Genomic DNA, 23547 nt, shown 5'->3' on the forward strand with positions numbered 1-23547 from the left:
GGAATGAATGGACTTAGGTAAGAGTAGAGGAGAAAAAAATTAACATTTATTAAATGTCTACTGTTTGCTGGACATTTTACATGCATAGTCTCAATTAGTACAATAAATCAACAAAATGTGAATTAATATATCTAAATTTTAATATGAGAAAACTGAGGTTCAAATGGCTAAATATAACCTAGGCATTTTGAATGTATAAAGATAGTGAATCACTAACTGGTGGGCTGCTGTCTATGGGGTTGCACAGAGTCGGACATGACTGAAGCGACTTAGCAGCAGCAGCAGCATGTTATATAACAGGAACCAACATAGTGTTATAGGTTAGTTATACTTCAAAAACAAACAAACCCATAGAAAAGGAGATCAGATTTGTGATTAACAGAGGCTGGGAGTAAGGGCAGGAATTGGAGAAGGCAGTCAAAAGGTACAAATTTCCAGTGGTAAGATAAATAAATACTAGGGATATAATGGACATGAGTTTGAACAAACTCCAGGAGATAGTGAAGGACGGGGAAGCCTGATGTGCTGCAGTTCACGCAATTGCAAAGAGTCAAACACAATTTAGCAACTGAACAACATCAAGGGACATTAATGCACAACATGATAAATATTATTAACACTGCTGAATGTTATCTATGAAAATTATTAAGCAAGAAAAGCCTAAGAATTCTCACTGCAAGGAAAAATACTTTTTTTCGATTTCTTTAACTTTGTATAAAAAATAATGGATGTTCACTAAACTTATTTTGGTAATCCTTTCATGATATATGGAAGTCAAATCGTCATATTGTACACCTTAAACTCATACAGTGCTGTATGTCAGTTATATGAAAATAAATTTCAATTCTGGTTTCCTTGGTTTATACACAGATTTTTAATACTTGTGGGTTTGCCTCCAACCAACCCCTAAGTTGTTCAAGGCATAACATCTCACATTGACTTCTACTGTGAATGCTGTGGGACTGGACATTGGTCCAACAGGGGCAAACACGGTGAAGAGTTGCTGTTTGGAAGGTTGCTTGGGTTCCCCATAACTTGAATTTAAGAGAGTATGAAGTCTAGAGCTGTTGTTGCCATCTTGTAGCCATAAGGAAAGAGATGCCAGAGAACTGAGTCTGTGTGAAGGAGGTATGGAAGGTTGGGGGTGAGGGGGGAGGAAAGGAGGGAGGGAGAGAGAAAGAACTGGGTGCTGTGGACATTAAACCTGCAATCAAGTTCTGCCAGAAGCCAGTGAAATTATGTTTTTGGATATGTGAGACAATATACTCTCTGGCTTAAAAATTTGAACTAATTTTCTGCCACTTTCAACTCATAGTCTTTGCTTCAGTTTAGTTAGTTCAGTTCAGTCACTTAGTCGTGTCTGACTCTTTGTGACCCCATGAGCGGCAGCACGCCAGGCCTCCCTGTCCATCACCAACACCTGGAGCCTATCCAAACTCATGTCCATTGAGTTGGTGATGCCATCTAACCATATCATCCTCTGTCGTCCCCTTCTCCTCCTGCCCTCAATCTTTCCCCGCATCAGGGTCTTTTCAAATGAGTCAGCTCTTTGCATCAGGTGGCCAAAGTATGGGAGTTTCAGACCGATCTCCTTTAGGATAGACTGGTTGGATCTCCTTGCAGTCCAAGGGACTCTCAAGAGTCTTCTCCAACACCACAGTTCAAAAGCATCAATTCTTCGGCACTCAGCTTTCTTTATAGTCCAACTCTCACATCCATACATGACCTAAACGCAAGTTACATTTTCTTCTTTTCTTGGCATATTATAGTATTATGTACACTGTGACAATTTTAATGCTTGGGTGGGGGGGTGGGGCGAGGGGATAATGAGGAAGCCTGAATTGGGGTTTTAGTATATATAATAAAACATTAATTAGTATTTACTGAGTCCCTATTATATTCCATTGCACAAACAATTCTGAAAACACAAACCAAACTTATAAAAGGAAGTAGAAGAATTGCTTCTCTTAGATATTTAAAAATTTTTTCTTTCATTAGGACTAGATTTTTGTTATGGATATAATGAAAGGACTTTTGCATTTCATATGGACCATAAATGGTAAGTTCTTTCATTTATATGTAATATTAAAAATTGTCCCTTTACAAATATGCAGAGGAATTTTTGACATTTAAGTTTAACTTTATATACTCAAATACCACTATAAGACTTCTTTAGAGCTTTTTTCTCCTTAAAAAAAATCATTATTTTGTCATTTAACTTGAGTTTCAGTTAGCACTTGATTTCCATATCTAAAGGAGCTCTAAGGATGTTATGGTAATATTTGGCTTTCTCCTAGGGTAGAGTTCAAATGTGATATGGCTTCTAGAATCATGGGCTCTATAGGCATGCACCAGCTGTTATAGTATATTGACTAGCATATCATTACCTGGGACCAGCATTTTCCTAACTTCAGAACCATGCTCAAGCCACTTGAGCTGTTCATTGATATTCTTGAGGAAAATCAACTTTTTTCTGTGGTCTTCAGAATTAACACCGAAATAATATTCGCTTAATCCTCTTTGTCTCAGTCATTGATGTGGCATAATGAATAGGTATAAAATAAACTATTTAGTTCAAGGCATAACAATTAACAATTAACAAATAATTCCCCAAAATGTGTGCAGTCATGTCAACGATTCCCTATCCTAGTTTTTTATAAAATTTTTATTTATTTGTTGAGGTGTGGTTGATTTGCAATGTTGTATTAATTACTGCTGTATAGCAAAGTGATTCAGTTATATATATACTTACACACATTCTTTTTAAAAACTATTCTTTTCCATAATGGTTTATCAGAGGATATTGAATGTATCAATAGTTCTCAGTGCTATATAGTATGATCTTGTCATTTATCCATTCTATTTATAAAAGCTTACATCTGCAACCCCAACCAGTGCTCTTCCCCTTGGCAACCATCAGGCTGTTTTCTATGTCTATGATTCTATTTCTCTTTAATAGGTAGGTTCATTTGTTGTATTTTAGATTCACATAAGTGATATCATATGGTATTTTTATTTATCTTTTTTGCTTACTATGATGATCTCTAGTTACATTCATGTTACTGCAAATGGCATTATTTTCTTCTTTTTCATGGCTGAGTAGTATTCCATTATATATATGTACCATGGCTTCTTTATCCATTTATCTATTGATGGACTGTGAACTTCCAGATGTTCAAGCTGACTTTAGAAAAGGCAGAGGAACCAGAGATCAAATTGCCAACATCTGCTGGATCATGGAAAAAGCAAGAGAGTTCCGGAAAAACATCCATTTCTGCTTTATTGACTATGCCAAAGCCTTTGACTGTGTGGATGACAATAAACTGTGGAAACTTCTGAAAGAGATGAGAATACCAGACCACCTGACCTGCCCATATGCAGGTCAGGAAGCAACAGTTAGAGCTGGAAATGGAACAACAGACTGGTTCCAAATAGGAAAAGGAGTCCATCAAGGCTGTATGTTGTCACCCTGCTTATTTAACTTCTATGCAGAGTACATCATGAGAAACGCTGGGCTGGAAGAAGCACAAGCTGGAATCAAGATTGCCGGGAGAAATATCAATTACCTCAGATATGCAAATGACACCACCCTTATGGCAGGAAATGAAGAGGAACTAAAAAGCCTCTTGATGAAAGTGAAAGTGGAGAGTGAAAAAGTTGGCTTAAAGCTCAACATTCAGAAAACGAAGATCATGGCATCTGGTCCCATCGCTTCATGGGAAATAGATGGGGAAACCATGGAAACAGTGTCATAATCTATTTTGGGGGGCTCCAAAATCACTCCAGATGGTGATTGCAGCCATGAAATTAAAAGATGCTTACTCCTTGGAGGAGAGTTATGAGCAACCTAGATAGCATATTCAAAAGCAGAGACATTACTTTGCCAACAAAGGTCCACCTGGTCAGGGCTATGGTTTTTCCAGTGGTCACGTATGGATGTGAGAGTTGGACTGTGAAGAAAGCTGAGCGCTGAAGAATTGATGCTTTTGAACTGTGGTGTTGGAGAAGACTCTTGAGAGTCCCTTGGACTGCAGGGAGATCCAACCAGTCCATTCTAGGAGAGATCAGTCCTGAGTGTTCATTGGAAAGACTGATGGTAAAGCTGAAACTACAGTACTTTGGCCACCTCATGCGAAGAGTTGACTCATTGGAAAAGTCCCTGATGCTGGGAGGGATTGGGGGCAGGAGGAGAAGGGGATGACAGAGGATGAGATGGCTGGATGGCATCACTGACTCGATGCACATGAGTTTGAGTAAACTCTGGGAGTTTGTGATGGACAGGGAGGCCTGACGTGCTGCTATTCATGGGGTCGTAAAGAGTCGGACACGACTGAGTGACTGAACTGAACTGAACTGAATATGGTATATATGACAATATGTAATTTGTCAATCACACTAAGGAAATATTATGGTAACACTATGAACATAATTAATTCCTACTCCTAGAGGTGATGGAGAAAAAGATTAGTGTAAGTTGCATATGGACAAGACAATGTCTGTTTCATGCATTTTCATGTCCACAGAGCCTAGCAGGGTGCCTATCATAATAAAAATTTCTGAACAAACAAGAAATTAGGGACTAGTACCATATTCTCATAAAAATCAGATAAATAAGGACTGAGTCATGTCTCTGCTGCCAGTAAAAGCAGAAGTGAAATATTCATAGACATAACTACTGCCACACAGATAAAGTAATTTTGGGGGATCAAGGGTTCTCCTTTGATGTGTACGCAAAACTCTATTCCCACTTAAGAACTGGAAAAATTGAGATCATTATAATTTGCTATCCATCAAGGCTTCCTACTCAGAAGAACACAGTTTTAAAAGGAGTGCATTTATCCCATCTCAGATTTTCGGTGTATGTGTTTTTTTCCTAAAGCATAACGAGTTTGTCAGAGTTTCCATGGTGAACATGGGGCACCATGGAAACTGATAGATTTAGCTACACAAAAAGAATAAATAAAATAGGCAGGCATTTATTTCACTGTGCAATGACAACTTCTCTCCCAGATAGGAGAGGAAAGTGGCTTTTCATTTAACCTGCCTGCCCCTCACTCCCTATGCCTCTTCAAAGTGTGAATTATTCTCACTAAATCATTTCACTGACTGATACAGATGGGATTGTTCTTCTCCTAGAGGTCCATTATTTCTCCTTTGGTTTTTCTTCAGAGTAGATCTGTATGTCACTGGCAACTGTTGAAAAGCCATGTACAAAGTGAAAGTTGTAGATGATAGTCCACAGTGCAGGGACCAAGTGAACCATGGCAAAACTGAATGGAAAATCCTTCACAGTTTACTGTAATGAGACAATGAATGAGGATTATGAGCTAAAACCGAGTTCTATTCTATACTAACTGGATAGTCAAGCCAACCACACTGAACCTTGGTTTCCTCATCTCTGAAATTGTTAAAATACATTCTCTTCCTACTTTATAGGGTTGTTGTGAGGTTCAAATGAGATAGTAAAAGAGAAAGCTTTTTAAAACAGTCAAGTTCCATCTAGCAAGAATGACCAGCTACCAGTTTAGTTAGACTGAGAAGATGATCAAAATGTCGTAACTGATCATACTATGTTCCTGTTCTTTTCTTCAGACAATAAGAGTTTTTTACTGGTCCCATCCAGTTGTTAGTGAGTTTGAAAACACTTGGCTGCATCTGAAGTAGGAGAAATGTGATCTTAAGAAATGAAGCTTTTTGACTTCTCTATACATTTGAAAATTTTCACAATAAAATGGAAAACTAAATAAATGAAATAAAGCTCATTCTTAAGTTCCAGTCTATGAATTGCTCACTATTAGCACATACCCATGGGCTTCCCTGGTGGCTCAGAGGTTAAAGTGTCTGCCTGCAATGCAGGAGACCTGGATTCAATCCCTGGGTTGGGACGATCCCCTGGAGAAGGAAATGGCAACCCACTCCAGTATTCTTGCCTGGAGAATCCCATGGACGGAGGAGCCTGGTGGGCTACAGTCCATGGGGTCACAAAGAATCAGACACAACTGAGCAACTTCACTCACTCACTCAGCACATACCCACTATACCGTCTTTTTTTTTTTTTTTTTTTAGATTTTTTTTTGAATGTGGAACATTTTCTAAAGTCTTTATTGAATTTGTTACAATATTGTTTCTGTTTTCTGTTTTGCTTTTTTGGCCAGGAGGCATGTGGGATCTTAGGTCCCTGATAAGGGATCAAACTGGCACTCCTTGCTTTGGGAAGGAAAGTCTTAACTGCTGAACCACCAGGGAAGTCTCTAGCCCTTTATTTTTTAGCACTAAAATTAGGCAATAGAGTCATCATTTGAAATCCAACTTTTATATCTATTGAGCAGCTCCAATTGGTCAAGACACTGTGTTAAGGGGATACAGAAAGAGAAGGGAAGGAAGAAAATGTGGTTCATAAGGAAAATAGCAGTCTTCTCAGGGAGACAGACTGATAAAGGAATACTTAGAGCACCCCCACAAACTCAGAGGAGGAGCATTTAATACCTGAGAAAGCGAGGAGGTGTAAAGATTTCCTGGAAGGGGGTGGGAGTGAGCAATTAAGCTGAAGTATTTAGCCAGGGATTTAGCCAGGGAAGAGTGGGCAGTAAAATAAAATAGGCACAGTGTAGAGTGGTATCAGGGCACTGCAGGCAGAGGGATCGTGAGCACAGCAGATGTATTGTATGTGGCAAACTGGAAGGAAAAGAGCCTGAAGAAGCAGCCAGGGCTTCAGGAAGCATCCATGCCATGGAGAGTCTGTTTTCCCTGGAAGGAAGGAAGTGATATGCGTGGGTAGGGCCCTGAAAGTGCATACCACTGTTGGATTTCCTTTTGATGAATTAAGCTGGTGAGGGTTGACTGACAGTAATCCTAGAAAACAGCAGTGAAATGCACAAAGAGTGATAAACTCTAATGCTCTTTCAGTTCTAATATTGCATGAATATTGAATATGGGCTACAGAAAGAGCTTAATAATAGAAAGTGCTATTTCCTTGAAACTTCAGAGGCACAATAAGCATTTGTTGCATACTTAGCCCTGGGCAGAATAATTATATTAAGCAAGTGGCTGGGTTGCAGTGTACTTGGGCTGTGTTTCAAAGGTGAATATAAAAGCTCTGTACTCCTTGCTTCTTCCAAACCTCAGTAGCCATGAGAACATTTCCCTAGACATAACAGAATGGGCATCAAAATTGCAAGAGGACTAGCAATTTAAAGGAGTCTCCACATCTGAGGGGAGAGAACAGGCAATAGCTGGGAAGCCAAGATTTCCTGATGTGTGGCTGAGCTGAAGGTACTAGATCCTAAGTGACGTGCCTATATCATGGCTGCAAGGAGGTGAAATTGTGCCCTGCTTGGAAAAACTAATACTTACCCGAGAAGTGCTAATGCCAGGTCACCTGGAGACCTATGGCCATATCATCTGTTTAAGAAGATTCAGTTCCATTCAGTTGCACAGTCATGTCTGACTGAGACCCCATGAATCGCAGCATGCCAGGCCTCCCTGTCCATCACCAACTCCCGGAGTTCACTCAAACTCATGCCCATCAAGTCGGTGATGCCATCCAGCCATCTCATCCTCTGTCGTCCCCTTCTCCTCCTGCCCCCAATCCCTCCCAGCATCAGGGTCTTTTCCAATGAGTCAACTCCTCTCATGACGTGGCCAAGTATTGAGTTTCAGCTTCAGCATCAGTCCTTCCAATGAACACCCAGGACTGATCTCTTTTAGAATGGACTGGTAGGATTTTCTTACAGTCCAAGGGACTCTCAAGAGTCTTCTCCAACACCACAGTTCAAAAGCATCAATTCTTTGGCTCTCAGCTTTCTTCATAGTCCACCTCACGCATCCATACATGACTACTGGAAAAAGTATAGCCTTGAACAGATGGACCTTTGCTGACAAAGTAATGTCTCTGCTTTTGAATATGCTATCTAGGTTGGTCATAACTTTCCTTCCAAGGAGTAAGCGTCTTTTAATTTCATGGCTGCAAAAACCATCTGCAGTGATTTTGGAGCCCCCCAAAATAAAGTCATCCACTGTTTCCACTGTTTCCCCATCTATTTCCCATGAAGTGATGGGACCAAACACCATGATCTTCATTTTCTGAATGTTGCACTTTAAGCCAATTTTTAACTCTCTTCTTTCACTTTCATCAAAAGGCTGTTAGTTCCTCTTCACTTTCTGCCATAAGGGTGGTGTCATTTCCATATCTGAAGTTATTGATATTTCTCCTGGCAATCTTGATTCCAGCTTGTGCTTCTTCCAGCCCAGCGTTTCTCATGATGTACTCTGTATATAAGTTAAATAAGCAGGGTGACAATATACAGCCTTGACGTACTCCTTTTCCTATTTGGAACAAGTCTGTTGTTCCATGTCCAGTTCTAACTGTTGCTTCCTGACCTGCATATAGGCAGGTGAGGTGGTCTGGTATTCCCATCTCTTTCAGAAGTTTCCACAGTTTATTGTGATCCACACAGTCAAAGGCTTTGGCATAGTCAATAAAGCAGAAATAGATGTTTTTCTGGAACTCTCTTCCTTTTATGATGATCCAGCAGATGTTGGCAATTTGATCTCTGGTTCCTCTGCCTTTTCCAAGACCAGCTTGATCATCTGGAAGTTCACGGTTCACATATTGCTGAAGCCTGGCTTGGAGAATTTTGAACATTACTTTACTAGCGTGTGAGATGAGTGAGTGCAATTTTGCGGTAGTTTGAGCATTCTTTTGCATTGCCTTTCTTTGGAATTGGAATGAAAACTGACCTTTTCCAGTCCTGTGGCCACTGCTGAGTTTTCCAAATTTTCTGGCATATTGACTTTCACAGCATCATCTTTCAGGATTTGAAATAGCTCCACTGGAATTCCATCACCTCTACTAGCTTTTTCATAGTGATGTTTTCTAAAGCCTACTTGACTTCACATTCCAGGATATCTGGCCTGGTGTGATGAGTGATCACACCATCATGATTATCTGGGTAGTGAAGATCTTTTTTGTACAGTTCTTCTGTGTATTCTTGCCACCTCTTAATATCTTCTGCTTCTGTTAGGTCCATACCATTTCTGTCCTTTATCGAGCCCATCTTTGTATGAAATATTCCCTTGGTATCTCTAATTTTCTTGAAGTGATCTCTAGTCTTTCCCATTCTGTTGTTGTCCTCTATTTCTTTGCATTGATTGCTGAGGAAGGCTTTCTTATCTCCACATGCTATTCTTTGGAACTCTGCATTCAGATGCTTATATCTTTCCTTTTCTCCTTTGCTTTTCACTTCTCTTCTTTTCACAGCTATTTGTAAGGCCTCCTCAGACAGCCATTTTGCTTTTTTGCATTTCCTTCCCATGGGGATGGTCTTATCCCTGTGTCCTGTACAATGTCATGAACCTCTGTCCATAGTTCACCAGGCACTCTGTCTATCAGATCTAGTCCCTTAAATCTATTTCTCACTTCCACTGTATAATCATAAGGGATTTGATTTAGGTTATACCTGAATGGTCTAGTGTTTTCCCCTACTTTCTTCTATTTAAGTCTGAATTTGGCAATAAGGAGTTCATGATATGAGCCACAGTCAGCTCCCAGTCTTGTGTTTGCTGACTGTATAGAGTGTCTCCATCTTTGGCTGCAAAGAATATAATCAATCTGATTTCTTAAGGATATTAACTTTATTCAAAGCTACACAGTGATTAGTCATTCTATCAACCACTTGTAACAATGTCAATAACTATCAAAACACTATTTCCTAGTAATTCCATTACCTCAATAGAATGATTGCCATTGTTTGGCACACCTTTTTAATTCTAGCCATTATGCCCTAGGCATTTCCTGATTTTATCCATAGCATGCTGCTGCTGCTGCTAAGTTGCATCAGTCGTGTCCGACTCTGTGTGACCCAGTAGACAGCAGCCCACCAGTCTCCCCTGTCCCTGGGATTCTCCAGGCAAGAACACTGGAATGGGTTGCCATTTCCTTCTCCAATGCATGAAAGTGAAAAGTGAAAGTGAAGTCACTCAGCCGTGTCCAACTCTTTGGGACCCCATGGACTGCAGGCTACCAGGCTCCTCCGCCCATGGGATTTTCCAGGCAAGAGTACTGGAGTGGGTTGCCATTGCCTTCTCTGAACCATAGCATAAATGCCATTAAAAAAACTTGAGGCAAGAATATACAATAGAGAAAAGACAATCTCTTTAACATGTAAACCACACGTAAAAGAATGAAACTAGAACACTTTCTAACATACACAAAAATAAACTCAAAATGGATTAAAGATCTAAATGTAAGACCAGAAACTATAAAACTCCTAGAGGAAAACATAGGCAAAACACTCTCTGACACAAATCATAGCAGGATCCTCTGTGACCCACCTCCCAGGGTATTGGAAATAAAAGCAAAAATAAACAAATGGGACCTAATTAAACTTAAAAGCTTTTGCACAACAAAGGAAACTATAAGCAAGGTGAAAAGACAGCTTTCATTATGAGAGAAAATAAGAGCAAATTAAGCAACTGACAAAAAATTGTTAGGGGAAGCACACTGACTGAAACCACCCACCCTGGCCAGGCACCATACTAACCATTTGCATCAGTTGTTTTATGACAGGAGATCCTGGTAAGGAACACGGAACTAATAAGCCACCACCAACCGGAAGGGTTCAGGAAAGGTCGAAAGGAGACACCGCATGTCTGACTACCTCCCAGAATCCTCTCTGTTGCATCCATCTTGGCTGAAGAAGGTGTGCACCACCAGGAAGGACTCTGAGTCAAAATGATTGGCTAAAGACAACCCGGAAACTAATCCCATCACCATAAAACCCGAGACTGCAAGCCACGTGGCAGAGCTGTCCTCCTGGGTTCCCTTACCCTACTGCTCTCCACCCGGGTGCCCTTTCCCAATAAAATCCCTGGCTTTGTCAGCACATGTGTCTCCTCAGACAATTCAATTCCGAGTATTAGACAAGAGCCCAGTTTCAGGCCCTGGAAGGGGTCCCTCTTCCTGCAACAGAATTAATCTAAAAAATATACAAGCAGCTTAGCAGCTCAACTCCAGAAAAATAAATGACCAATCAAAAAATGGGCCAAAGAACTAAACAGACATTTCTCCAAAGAAGACAGACAGATGGCTAACAAACACATGCTCAACACCACTCATTATCAGAGAAATGCAAATCAAAACCCCAGTGAGGTACTATCTCACAGCAGTCAGAATGGCTGCTATCAAAAAGTCTACAAACAATAAATGTTGGAGAGGGTGTGGAGAAAAGGGAACCCTCTTACACTGTTGGTGGGAATGCAAACTAGTGCAGCCATTATGGAGAACAGTGTGGAATTCCTTAAAAAACTGGAAATAGAACTGCCATACAACCCAGCAATCCCACTGCTGGGCATACACACCAAGGAAACCAGAATTGAAAAAGACACATGTACCCCAATGTACTGTACAAAAAAGATCTTTATGACCCAGATAATCACGATGGTGTGATCACTCACCTAGAGCCATCATCCTGGAATGTGAAGTCAAGTGGGCCTTAGAAAGCATCACTACGAACAAGGTTAGTGGAGGTGATGGAATTCCAGTGGAGCTATTTCAAATCCTAAAAAAATGATGCTGTGAAAGTGCTGCACTCAATATGCCAGCAAATCTGGAAAACTCAGCAGTGGCCACAGGACTGAAAAAGGTCAGTTTTCATTCCAATCCCAAATAAAGGCAATACCAAAGAATATTCAAACTACTGCACAATTGCACTCATCTCACATGCTAGTAAAGTAATGCTCAAAATCCTCCAAGCCAGGCTTCAGCAATACATGAACTGTGAAGTTCCAGATGTTCAAGCTGGTTTTAGAAAAGGCAGAGGAACCAGAGATCAAATGGCCAACATCCACTGGATCATGGAAAAAGCAAGAGAGTTCCAGAAAAACATCTATTTCTGCTTTATTGACTATGCCAAAGCCTTTGACTGTGTGGATCACAATAAACTGTGGAAACTTCTGAAAGAGATGGGAATACCAGACCACCTCACCTGCCTCTTGAGAAACCTATGTGCAGGTCAGAAAGCAACAGTTAGAACTGGACATGGAACAACAGACTGGTTCCAAATAGGAAAAGGAGTACATCAAGGCTGTATATTGTCACCTTGCTTATTTAACTTATATGCAGAGTACATCATGAGAAACACTGCGCTGGAAGAAGCGCAAGCTGGAATCAAGATTGCCGGGAGAAATATCAATAACCTCAGATATGCAGACGATACCACCCTTATGGCAAAAAGTGAAGGGGAACTAAAAAGCCTCTTGATGAAAGTGAAAGAGGAGAGCGAAAAAGTTGGCTTAAAGCTCAACATTCAGAAAACGAAGATCATGGCATCTGGTCCCATCACTTCATGGGAAATAGATGGGGAAACAGTGGCAGACTATTTTTTTGGGCTCCAAAATCACTGCAGATGGTGAATGCAGCCATGAAATTAAAAGATGCTTACACCTTGGAAGGAAAGTTATGACCAACCTAGATAGCATATTCAAAAGCAGAGACATTACTTTGCCAACAAAGGTCCATCTGGTCAAGGGTGTGGTTTTTCCAGTGGTCATGTATGGATGTGAGAGTTGGACTGTGAAGAAAGCTGAGTGCCGAAGAATCGATGCTTTTGAACTGTGGTATTGGAGAAGACTCTTGAAAGTCCCTTGGACTGCAAGGAGATCAGTCCTGGGTGTTCATTGGAAGGACTGATGCTAAAGCTGAAACTCCAAAACTTTGGCCACCTCATGAGAAGAGTTGACTGATTGGAAAGGACTCTGATGCTGGGAGGTATTGAGGGCAGGAGGAGAAGGGGATGACATAGGATGGGATGGCTGGATGGCATCACGGACTCGATGGACGTGAGTCTGAGTGAACTCCGGGAGTTGGTGATGGACAGGGAGGCCTGGCGTGCTGTGATTCATGGGGTCATGAAGAGTCAGACATGACTGAGCAACTGAACTGAACTGAACTGAACCCCAGTGTTCATCGCAGCACTTTCATAATCGCCAGGACATGGAAGCAACTTAGATGTCCATCAGCAGACGAATGGATAAGAACGCTGTGGTATATATACACAATCGAACAGTGGCTCAGATGGTAAAGCGTCTGCTTGCAATGTGGGAGACTTGGGTTCGATTCCTAGGTCAGGAAGATCCCCTGGAGAAGGAAATGGCTATCCACTCCAGCACTCTTGCCTGAAAAATCCCGTGGACAGAGGAGACTGATAGGCTACAGTCCATGGGGTCGCAAAGAGTCAGGGGGTTCAGGATGGGGAACACATATACACCCATGGCTGATTCATGTAAATGAATGGTAAAAACCACTACAATATTGTAAAGCAATTAGCCTCCAATTAAAATAAATTAATTAAAAAAAACGACATTTTATTACATGAATTCCCACAGGGTTGCATATATCCCCTATTTTTTTTTTTGAACTTCATAATATTCTACTAAGTAAATGGATTTTAATTCATTAGACTCAATTATTGGACATTTAGCTGACTTTCATTAAGTAATAAATTAGTTGTATTTACTTTAGGAAACTAATACATCTTTAAGAAATGTTTAATTGATTCCACTTTTACAGTAACAGTGAGACATTTTATTTTCTTTCTGAGGTTTGTGTGTATGTATTGAGATCAAGAAGATGTTTCAGTATTCTATCTGTTGGGACTGCAAGCAGGGAGTGTGGTCTGCATAAACAGAAGAAAGCAACAGGGAGAAAGGGCTGACGCCTTCCAGAAAGTGAAGTCACTCAGTCGTGTCTGACTCATTGTGACCCCATGGACTATAGTCCACCAGGCTCCTCCATCCATGGGATTCCCCAGGCAAGAATACTGGAGTGGGTTGCCATTTCCTTCTCCAGGGGATCTTCCCAACCCAGGGATCGAACCCAGGTCTCCCGCATATGCAGGCAGATGCTTTAACCTCTGAACCACCAGGGAAACCCAACACCTCTCAGAGGCAAGGGCAAAGCTCTCAGTTTCCTAATCTCAGGGCTTCTTAATCTGAGTTCTTGGCAGGATGATCACTCAGCTTGGTGTGCCTGGGACTGGCAGTTTCCTGCACTGTGAGAATTTCAGTGCTAAAGTGAAGAAAGTCCTCATGAATTGGTCCTCCTCCACCTTGGTAAGGAGGAGGTGAAGGAATTGAGAAGGGGATGAATCATTTATATAAGCTACCCCTTGGTCATAAAAGCAGAGATTCAGAGAAAGCCTGCTCATACATGGCAATGTGAAACCCTGATACTTTATGAAGGAGCCAAAATAGATATTTATCTCAAGTTACTTCTCTGCTCCCCCCAAAAAACATTCATTCATTTAATATGTAAGAAATACCAGGGACTGTTCTAGGCATAAGACTCCTGGTTTTGTGGTACTTTTATTACTCTGTGTGTCTGTGTTTGTACTGGTGGAAGGGAAGCAGATATAAATTTAAAAAGCATAAAATAAATGAAATTAGCTATGATAAATGCAAAAGCAGAAACAAGATGGTTTAATGCAATAGAAACGGTGAGGGATAGGTTTGTGCTATTAGCTTGGTGTTGGAGGTAGATTACTCGAGAGAGCTGACATTTGAGGCAAAGCAGTGATGAGAAGGGGCTTCCCTGGTGGCTCAGTGGTAAAGAATTTGCCTGCCAATCCAGGAGACTTGGGTTTGATCCCTTGATCAGGAAGATCCCTGGAGAAAGAAATGACAACCCACTCCAGTGTTCTTGCCTGGGAAATCCCCTGGACAGAGGAGGCTGGTGGGTTACAGTCCATGGGGTGGCAAAAGAGTCATACATGACTTAGTGACTACGAGGAGCCAGTCAGTATCCGCAGGAGGCATTAGGGGCAAAGATCCACATGAGCAAATGTCCTGAGTCGAAACAAGTTGTTCTTCCTGGAGGAACTTAGGAGAGGACTTTGTGCGCATGCTGTAGGGGAGGACTGCTGACCTAATCTCAGTCTCAGTCTTAGCAACCACCCAGTTCAAGTTCCGTTTTCACAAACAAGGATGATAAGGATGCTGAGGCCCACGTGCATGGACCATAAACTCTTGATTTCTAATCCAGCACTGTTTCCACCAAGCCATGCCACGCTGCCATTTCTAGTAACTTGGCTTGAGTACTTAATTTCCTCCCCCTGTACAACTGGAAGTAAATCAGAGATTCATTTATTTTAGGTATGAAAAAAATTGGAGTTGTTTGTGGGTGGACACAAGGGCCAAAACGTTAGCCTCAGGTACAGTAAAGAACTTTGGGGTCAAGATTAACTTCCAGTGGTGGGACCCCAGCAGTTCTGTAGGACATGCTTCCAGAAAATCAGGTTAAGACAAATTCTGCAGCCCACAGAAATGAAAATGAAACTGGTTGGTAAGGTGAAAGAAAAGTGAAAGTTGGGTCTGACTCGTTGTGACCCCATGGACTGTAGCCCACCAGGTTCCTCTGTCCATGGAATTCTTCAGGCAAGAATACTGAAGGGGGTAGCCATTTCCTTCTCCAAGGGATCTTTGCAACCCAGGATTGAATCCAAGTCTCCAGCACTGTAGGCAGATTCTTTACCATCTGAGGCACCAGGGAAGCCTAAGAATACTGGAGTGGGTAGCCATTCTCTTCTCCAGGTAGGCAGCCATAACAGACGTGTCACTCTGGCACTGAACTTGTGTCAGGTAAGACCTTGTGGTTGAAAAGGTCCAGAGTTGGGCCATAGATAGCTAAGAGTTTAAAGGGCAAAGAAAGCAGGTAAATGTGACTCTGGGTGTGCCAATTAAAGGCGGAGGAGAAAGCAGATGCAGTGACCAATTAAAGTTACAGGGCTGGAATCCTGAATCCTCCAGCTCCTCCCTTCACCTCCGGCCTCCTGCATGGACGACAACCACCAAGGGTTAAAAGAATCGCTATATGAGCGGTGATTTTGGAAACTCAAAGAGTTAACTGTATCAAAAACTAAAGCAGGGGAGGAGAGAAAGACTGGAACTAACTCACGGGAGACAAATCCTATTGGCATCGAGGAGGCAGGAACCCAGCCCCTGGGCGCGGCCTGCAGGGGGCAGGCGATCGCGCGGGGAAGCGGGGGCAGGCCAAGGCCTGAGCGGGTGCCGGCTCGGCAGCTGCCCGCAGCCACAGGGAGTCCTCGCCGCGCGCTCGGCCGGCGCGCCCTCCTCCGCCCGCGGACTCCGCGCTGCGCTCCACCGCTAACATGTGTGCCGCCCGGAGGCCGCCCCTGGCGCACATCTTCCGAGGGACGTTCGTCCACTCCACCTGGACCTGCCCCATGGAGGTGCTGCGGGAGCACCTCCTTGGTGTGAGCGACAGTGGCAAAGTAAGCGGGTGCGGGGTCTGGCGCACCCCGACGGGCGGGCGGACAGGTGCGAGGAATCTCGCCCGGGGAGCCACGGACCCCGGAGTTAGCTCGGTGCGGAGTTGAACTTAAGGGTTTGGCTCTTTCCGGGGGAGCCCTGGTGCTGGGTTCGTGGGATGGAATGAAAGTAAAGTGTTCCCAGGTGCTGGGAGATGTAGAGTACGATTGGTTCCACAGCCTTGCAGGCTTCGGTGGAAGAGGGAGCGAGGCTGTGTTCTCTCAAATCTTGAAATCATTGATAAACTAGCACCTTGCTTCATTCATTTTTGTATCTCAGGCTCCTGGCAGAGTGCCTAGCATCGCTTAGGCGCTCCGTAAATTTGATTGAATTTATTGTGAACGAAATAATAGAAGGGTCATTTGATCAGTGTTGTTGAGTCCTTTCAGTGAATTCGAATAAGTTAAGAACTGATTTCATTCATCTGATCATTCAGAAAACAACATATTGATACTAATGATCCAGACTAGACAACTTGTAATACTAGAAAGGATAGTCCGAGAGAAATTTACCGCCTCACCGCCCCCCCACCCCCACTCCCCACCCCCAGCCATTTGCATCAAAACAAGCAGTTCCATTTTAAAAGGTTCAAAATGTCTTCTATGAGTGTATCTTTCGCACTTCTGTTTCCAAAAATCAAGATTTCTACAAAGACGTAGGTAACTTGAGTGTTCCATACACACCAGTGGTAATTGTATTGGCAGTGGCCTTGCCAGTTTCAGAGGAAGCATTCCGTTTTTAGGAGAAAAATTAAAGATAGAGATGGGATATTTTTGAGCTTTTCCCCAACTACCGGTTTGGTTAGCAAAAGTACACATATTTGTGACTTGTCAGCTTGAAGATGCTATTCCTGACTAAAGATGCTTCCCAGTCAGTGACAGTTTTGAATCATGACTTTTACATTTGGGGATAACTAAACCCTATTTTTCTTATGGTGCTTAAAAATCTATACTGTCTGTATATTCAGGGAGCCTGCTGTTGTGTTTCCAAGGTGATGAGACTCTCAGAGCTCCTCCAATTGGGAAGACTCCAGTAAAGCCCGTGGCTAATGAATTGTTGCCTTGGGTACTTGACCCTCAAGTTTCAGGGACCGCTTAGGCTTGCGGCAAGTCCCCAGAAGCAAAGGAAGAGAGACTGCTAAACTAAGGAAAGATTAGAGGTATTTGCTTAATCACAAAGAATCTGTTCAACAGTTAGGTTTCTTTTATGATCTACATTTCCATTTCCAAAATTTGAACTGGTAGGATAGCAGGTGAGAGAATTGGCTAGTAGATTGCCTTTAATCAGTGGTAAGGAGGAAGAAAAGGAAATAATTTATCTAAAAAATTTACCTTTCCTGGGTGTTGTACAGAAGAATAAGAGTGTCCTGAACATGCAATTAGTAGCTGAGTCAGGGAGTCTATTTGTAACTAAGGAGCATACTGAAGTTATAAATTTAGAAAAATGCCATTCCCCCACAAGATAGAATTAACTAGGAACTGCATACAAAGGTAAGTTAGTCAAGTGGATTAGATTTACAGTATAAAATGCACTAATTGGTGAATTGGTAACTGTTTATCCCTCTTCTCTAGGTACGAGTAGTTGATTCCTGATTGTAAAGGGTGGACATGTCACATATATTTTAAGACTTGATTTCCCTCATTTTGAAAGTGGGACTGCCTGGTCTTTAGAGTTGCTGGGATAAATATATCATTCATTAAAAAGTTTTCAAGTTTCTTACAGAAAATTATATCCCCACAAAGTAAATAAATAGGCAGAATCATCTTGATCTTTGCATTTTTACTGATCACCCAAAGCTGTTTCCAAATCTTGGGATGAATCAGAAACATCTAGGGTGTTTGTTAAAATGCCATTTCCTGGGCATCATCTTCCAGAGAATCTGAATCTGTAGATCTGGAGTAAGTCCTCAGAAGTGGCATTCACAAAAGTCCCAGGAGATTTGGGCACGGGTAAGGAAATGGCAACCCACTCCAGTATTCTTGCCTGGAGAATCCCAGGGATAGGGGAGCCTGGTGGACTGCCATCTATGGGGTCGCACAGAGTCGGACACGATTGAAGCGACTTAGCAGCAGCAGTGGATGGGTTTGGAGAAGGAAATGGCAACCCACTCCAGTACTCTTGCCTGGAAAATCCCATGGACAGAAGAGCCTGGTAGGCTGCAGTCCATGGGGTCGCTAAGAGTCAGACTCGACTGAGCGACTTCACTTTCACTTTTCACTTTCCTGCATTGGAGAAGGAAATGGCAACCCACTCCAGTGTTCTTGCCTGGAGAATCCCAGGGACAGGGGAGCCTGGTGGGCTGCCGTCTATGGGGTCGCACAGAGTCGGACACGACTGAAGCGACTTAGCAGCAGCAGCAGCAGCAGTGGATGGGTTGCATGTTGGGTAACCTCAGTATATAGGTTGCGTGATGGAACTAGTTGTGGGGGGTCTTGGGTGCTCAGTTCTTCATTTCAAGCCCTGGGCTGTGTAGCATCTCAGAGAGAAGGGACACGATTTCCCCTGTCTTCCTTCTCCCTTCTCCACCTAATCTTTCATTTTATTAACTTCATTTAGGCCCAGAGAATGATAATGACTAGCTACTTTTAATTCATCAATTAAAACTCATTCAAAATTAGGTTAATTAAAAAAATTCTCTAGTCAACAATTTAGTATTGGGCATTTTGAATTGAGTTAGTTTTCCTACTTAAGTAGCATGTAGCTTTTTGAAAGAGAAGCTCCAGCATGTGTAATTCATTTGCAGATAGGTAATTGTGAGACACTGTGTGCTCACATATTACTGAATTGTTTAATTCTTCCCACTGGGTCAGGTTGACTTTAAAGACAGGTAAAAGATGTCTTGGGTCTTTAAAGCACATTTACCTGAAAGCAAGAGCAAGGAAGAGAATTGTTTTGGAGGTATTACCTTGGGGTAGCAGGAGCAAATCCTATGCAGACCTGAGTTCAAGTCGGGTCTCTACCACCTACCTGCTCAAAGCCCATGGGTGAGACATTTAACCTCTCTGAGCCCCAGTTTCTGCATTTGTAGAATGAGATTTACTTTTGCTAAATATTAAATGAGATAATGTATGAAAATGCTTGTCATTTAGTGGATACTCAGCACATACCATGTTCATTTTGCCCTGTTCCCTCTGTGCCTAGCAAATCCTTAACCTCTTGCTCACTGTAGCATTTTTGCATATTTCCACATGATGGTATTCATGTAGGTGAACAGGTGGAGAAGGAAGCTTGGCTCAAGGTGAATTGTGTGGGAGGTGGGGGAGGCCACTGGGCCTCTGGTGTGCAGCCTCACTGCTCATGCCACTGACCCTCTGGGAAGAACAATCTAAAGAGCATTTGCTGCCAGGTTTCCTAGTACATTACTTTCAGTATCTCTTTTATTCTTCAATGTAATTATTTCCTCTTAAAATTGGGAAAGTTGAGACTTGAGAAGTCATGTATCCAGACATGGGTTTTGAATTAACATAACCAAAGCCCATATTCTCTTTACTAGAGTAGCCCACCTCTCTGAGGCACAGTCACTGACCTCAAAGAACATGCACTGTTGGCAAGGAAGCTTAGACTTGTACTTATTGTAAAAGTGGACTGCTTCCTGAGGGAAAGAATGGGCTCACTGCTAGAAATACACTGATGATTGAAATATGCAAACTCTGCCTTGTCCTTGTATGGCTGATCAGTTAGTAATTAACAGAATCTGCTATGACCTGTCAGAACTTGAGCTAATCTGAAGGTGGGGTAATCTAAGATCATGGCATCTGGTCCCATCACTTCATGGGAAATAGATGGGGAAACAGTGGATGACTTTATTTTGGGGGCTCCAAAATCACTGCAGATTGTGATTACAGCCATGAAATTAAAAGACACTTACTCCTTGGAAGGAAAGTTATGACCAACTTAGACAGCATATTAAAAAGCAGAGACATTACTTTGTCCACAAAGGTCCATCTACTCAAGGCTATGGTTTTTCCAGTGGTCATGTATGGATGTGAGAGTTGGAGTGTGAAGAAAGCTGAGCACAGAAGAAATGATGCTTTTGAAGTGTGGTGCTGGAGAAGACTCCTGAGAGTCCCTTGGACTACAGGGAGATCCAACCAGTCCATCCTAAAGGAAATCAGTCCTGGGTGTTCATTGGAAGGACTGATGTTGAAGCTGAAACTCCAATACTTTGGCCACCTGATGTGAAGAGCTGACTCATTTGAAAAGACCCTGATGCTGGGAAAGACTGAGGGCAGGAGGAGAAGGGGACGACAAAGGGTGAGATGGTTGGATGGCATCACCAACTCAATGGACATGGGTTTGGGTGGACTCTGAAAGTTGGTAATGGACAGGGAGGCCTGGTGTGCTGCGGTTCATAGGGTCACATAGAGTCAGACACGACTGAGCAACTGAACTGAACTGAAGGTGGGAAGAAGGCTCTCCTGTGTGTGGAGTGACATTTCAGTGATGTTCTGAAGGATAAGTAGATTTGAATAGGTAGGGAAGGCAAAATCGGAGATAAGGAAGAGCCTTTTAGGTAGAGGGATAGCCTGTGAAAAGGCTGTGGGGTAGGAAGCAATGAAAGCATAAAGGTGGTTAGAATCAAAAGTTCTTGGAGAAGGATAACCCAAGGTAAGACTGGAGAGATAGACAGGGCAAAATCTTGGACAGCGTAGAAAGTTTGGGGAGGAATTTACCATGACCAAGGTTTGCATTTTTTAAAGATCATTCTAGCTTTAGGATAAAGACTGCATGGAGAGGAGTTAAGTCCAGGCAAGGAAATTGACAGGATCCTGTTGCAGTAGTTTAGGTGAAATGGGATGTGATTTATAAGAGAGGAAGTATAATGTATCAATTAAGAAACGATTTCTCGGTAATATCTGTATCACTTATTACCTATGTGAATTTGAACAAGTTACTTAACAATGCTATTTCCAAGTCTCCACATGTATAAAATGATTACTATAATTTATCTCATAAAGTTGTTAAAAAGATTAAATGAATTAATAATTGTAAAGTGTGTAGAATAATGCCTTGCAATGAAGCACATGCCCAGTAAACATAAACAGTTATCAGCAATGGAGATGAAAAGAGGTGGACAGAATTGGTAACTATTTCAGGTCAAATCAACTGAATTTGATAACAGAATTAGGAAGATGTCTGTGAATGTATTAAATTGTATGGTGAGCTACAAATTGGTTGGTGATAGGAAAAACTTGATGAAGGAAGCCAGAATTGAACTGGACATTAAAGAACACGTAGGATTTGAACATGCAGGAAAGAGTTAAATAGCCATGGTTCAGGGAATGAGTCAATGTTCTTTAATTTCCAAAACTACTCAGAGGAGCACGAGTTGTATTTCATCTGAGACTGCAACATCTGGCTTTGTTAGAAGTTCTTATAGTCTGAATCACAAATCCTAGTAGTTGTGTATCATCTTTTCCTTTTGCTTAGGCTGGTGAAGATCCATCTTCCAAAAAGCTAAAGACTTCAGAATATCTCATGATCTTGAAGAGGGAATTTAGGATAAGGTATTCCTTCTGAGGCTGCCAGATCAGAGCTTCACTTTCATTAGAAACATGTGTCCATGGCCAAATATCACATTTTCTTCTTGTAAATTCCCATTTTCTGGAAGGTAGATTGCTTTGTTCAAAATGCTTATGGCAGACACTGTTGGTTACCCACTCAGTAGACATAACCCCTCCTTTCTTATTAACACTTTCTGAATTTGGTAACCTGTAATATACTTGGCTCATAGATATATCATGGTGTAAGCCATCCACAGTAATCATAATTCTGCTTGTTGGATACTTATTTCTCTAACATCCTGGTAGCTAAGGGTGGTCAGCGATGGCATTCCAGCAGGCAGGAAGTCATCTCAAAGGATTCTGGGAAATATTTTTCTCCCTAAAAATAGACACAGATGTGGAAAGAGAAGTCCTTCCTTTATTAGATGTTTTCATGTAAAGAATGGGGCTGCTGCTGCCACTGCTTGGGTCAATGAGGAAAAAATTAAGAGGTTTCCAGAGGCACCAACCTAGTCCCTCTTTGAATACATAGACGTGAATAACATCATTGAACAGTTAGCTGTCCCTGGGGCTTTCCAAGAAGTCCCTTGACTTCTTCCATGAAATAACAAAGTGTCTTCATTGTCTACTTCTCTGTCAGTTGCAGCTCAAAGCACCTCTAACAATTACACTGCTTTGTCAAAGACACATTATTTTTCAAAGAACTGCTAGCTGCTTTGTCCTTTTTTTCATTTCTATCTTCTCCTTATTGGCCAAAAATGTCAGTGTCTCCCCAGGCACCCGTATCAGTACTCAGACCCCTAACTGGCCCCTGGGATATCTTTGTGCACACCCCTTTCCATTGTCATTGGCCCTGTCCAGCCTTCCAGTCTTTCCTGAAGTATTATAGGAACCTCCTAATAGTTTTCTCTCCCCCCATTCTAATACCTCCTCCTCATTATTGACAGTTTCTTTTTTGAAGGATGGGTTGTGTCATGTATCTTCTCTTTGCTGTATCACAGCAACCACCTGTGACTCTCTGGTGCCTCTAAGATCCAAATGCCCCTGGAAGACATTTCAGGCATGACATTTGGCCCCAAGCTGCTGTCCTAATACTTCCTCCTGCTCCATCCTTCTTGCTTACAATTAGCAGTAGGGTTACTATGAGCTCAGGGATATCTGCTGCTGCTGCTGCTAAGTCGCTTCAGTTGTCCGACTCTCTGTGACCCCATAGATGGCAGCCCACCAGGCTCCCCCGTCCTTGGGATTCTCCAGGCAAGAACACTGGACTGGGTTGCCATTTCCTTCTCCAATGCATGCAAGTGAAAAGTGAAAGTGAAGTCTCTCAGTCGTGTCTGACTCTTCGCGACCCCATGGACTGCAGCCTACCAGGCTCCTCCGTCCCTGGGAATTCCAGGCAAGAGTACTGGAGTGGGGTGCCATTGCCTTCTCTGTCAGGGATATCTATCTCTGACAATTTCTCACTGTGTCCCAGCACATCCTATCGTTTCACACCTCCACGTTTTTGGTGCGAATCCCTCAGCCTGGAATAGTCCTCCTTTATATAAATCCCTTTTCCACTCTACCTCTATCAAAGTGAAATCTTGCTCTTTCTCCAAGGCCCAGTTCTAATATCTCCTTCTTCCCAAAGGCTTCTTTGACCACCATCCCCCAGTTGAAATAAATTACTTTTCGTTTTTCCATAAAATTTTGCATGTATATTCAAACCAGTGTTTTCCTG

At 42.2% G+C, this 23547-nt stretch overlaps 1 protein-coding gene and 1 long non-coding RNA gene across 2 annotated transcripts in view; one reads left to right on the forward strand and one right to left on the reverse strand.

The window, feature by feature from the left end:
* LOC102170604 overlaps positions 1 to 23547 on the reverse strand; it is a 254976-nt gene that overhangs the window by 44677 nt on the left and 186752 nt on the right. The gene's annotated exons all lie outside the window — the stretch shown is intronic.
* GDA (guanine deaminase) overlaps positions 15868 to 23547 on the forward strand; it is a 135618-nt gene continuing 127938 nt past the window's right edge. The window contains exon 1 of the mRNA XM_005683751.3: positions 15868 to 16286. Coding sequence (XP_005683808.1) covers positions 16164 to 16286 — 123 coding nt within the window. The 5' untranslated portion in view covers positions 15868 to 16163. The remainder of the gene's footprint in view (positions 16287 to 23547) is intronic.

The sequence above is a fragment of the Capra hircus genome, chromosome 8, assembly GCF_001704415.2.
Source record: "Capra hircus breed San Clemente chromosome 8, ASM170441v1, whole genome shotgun sequence".
Lineage (NCBI taxonomy): Eukaryota > Metazoa > Chordata > Mammalia > Artiodactyla > Bovidae > Capra > Capra hircus.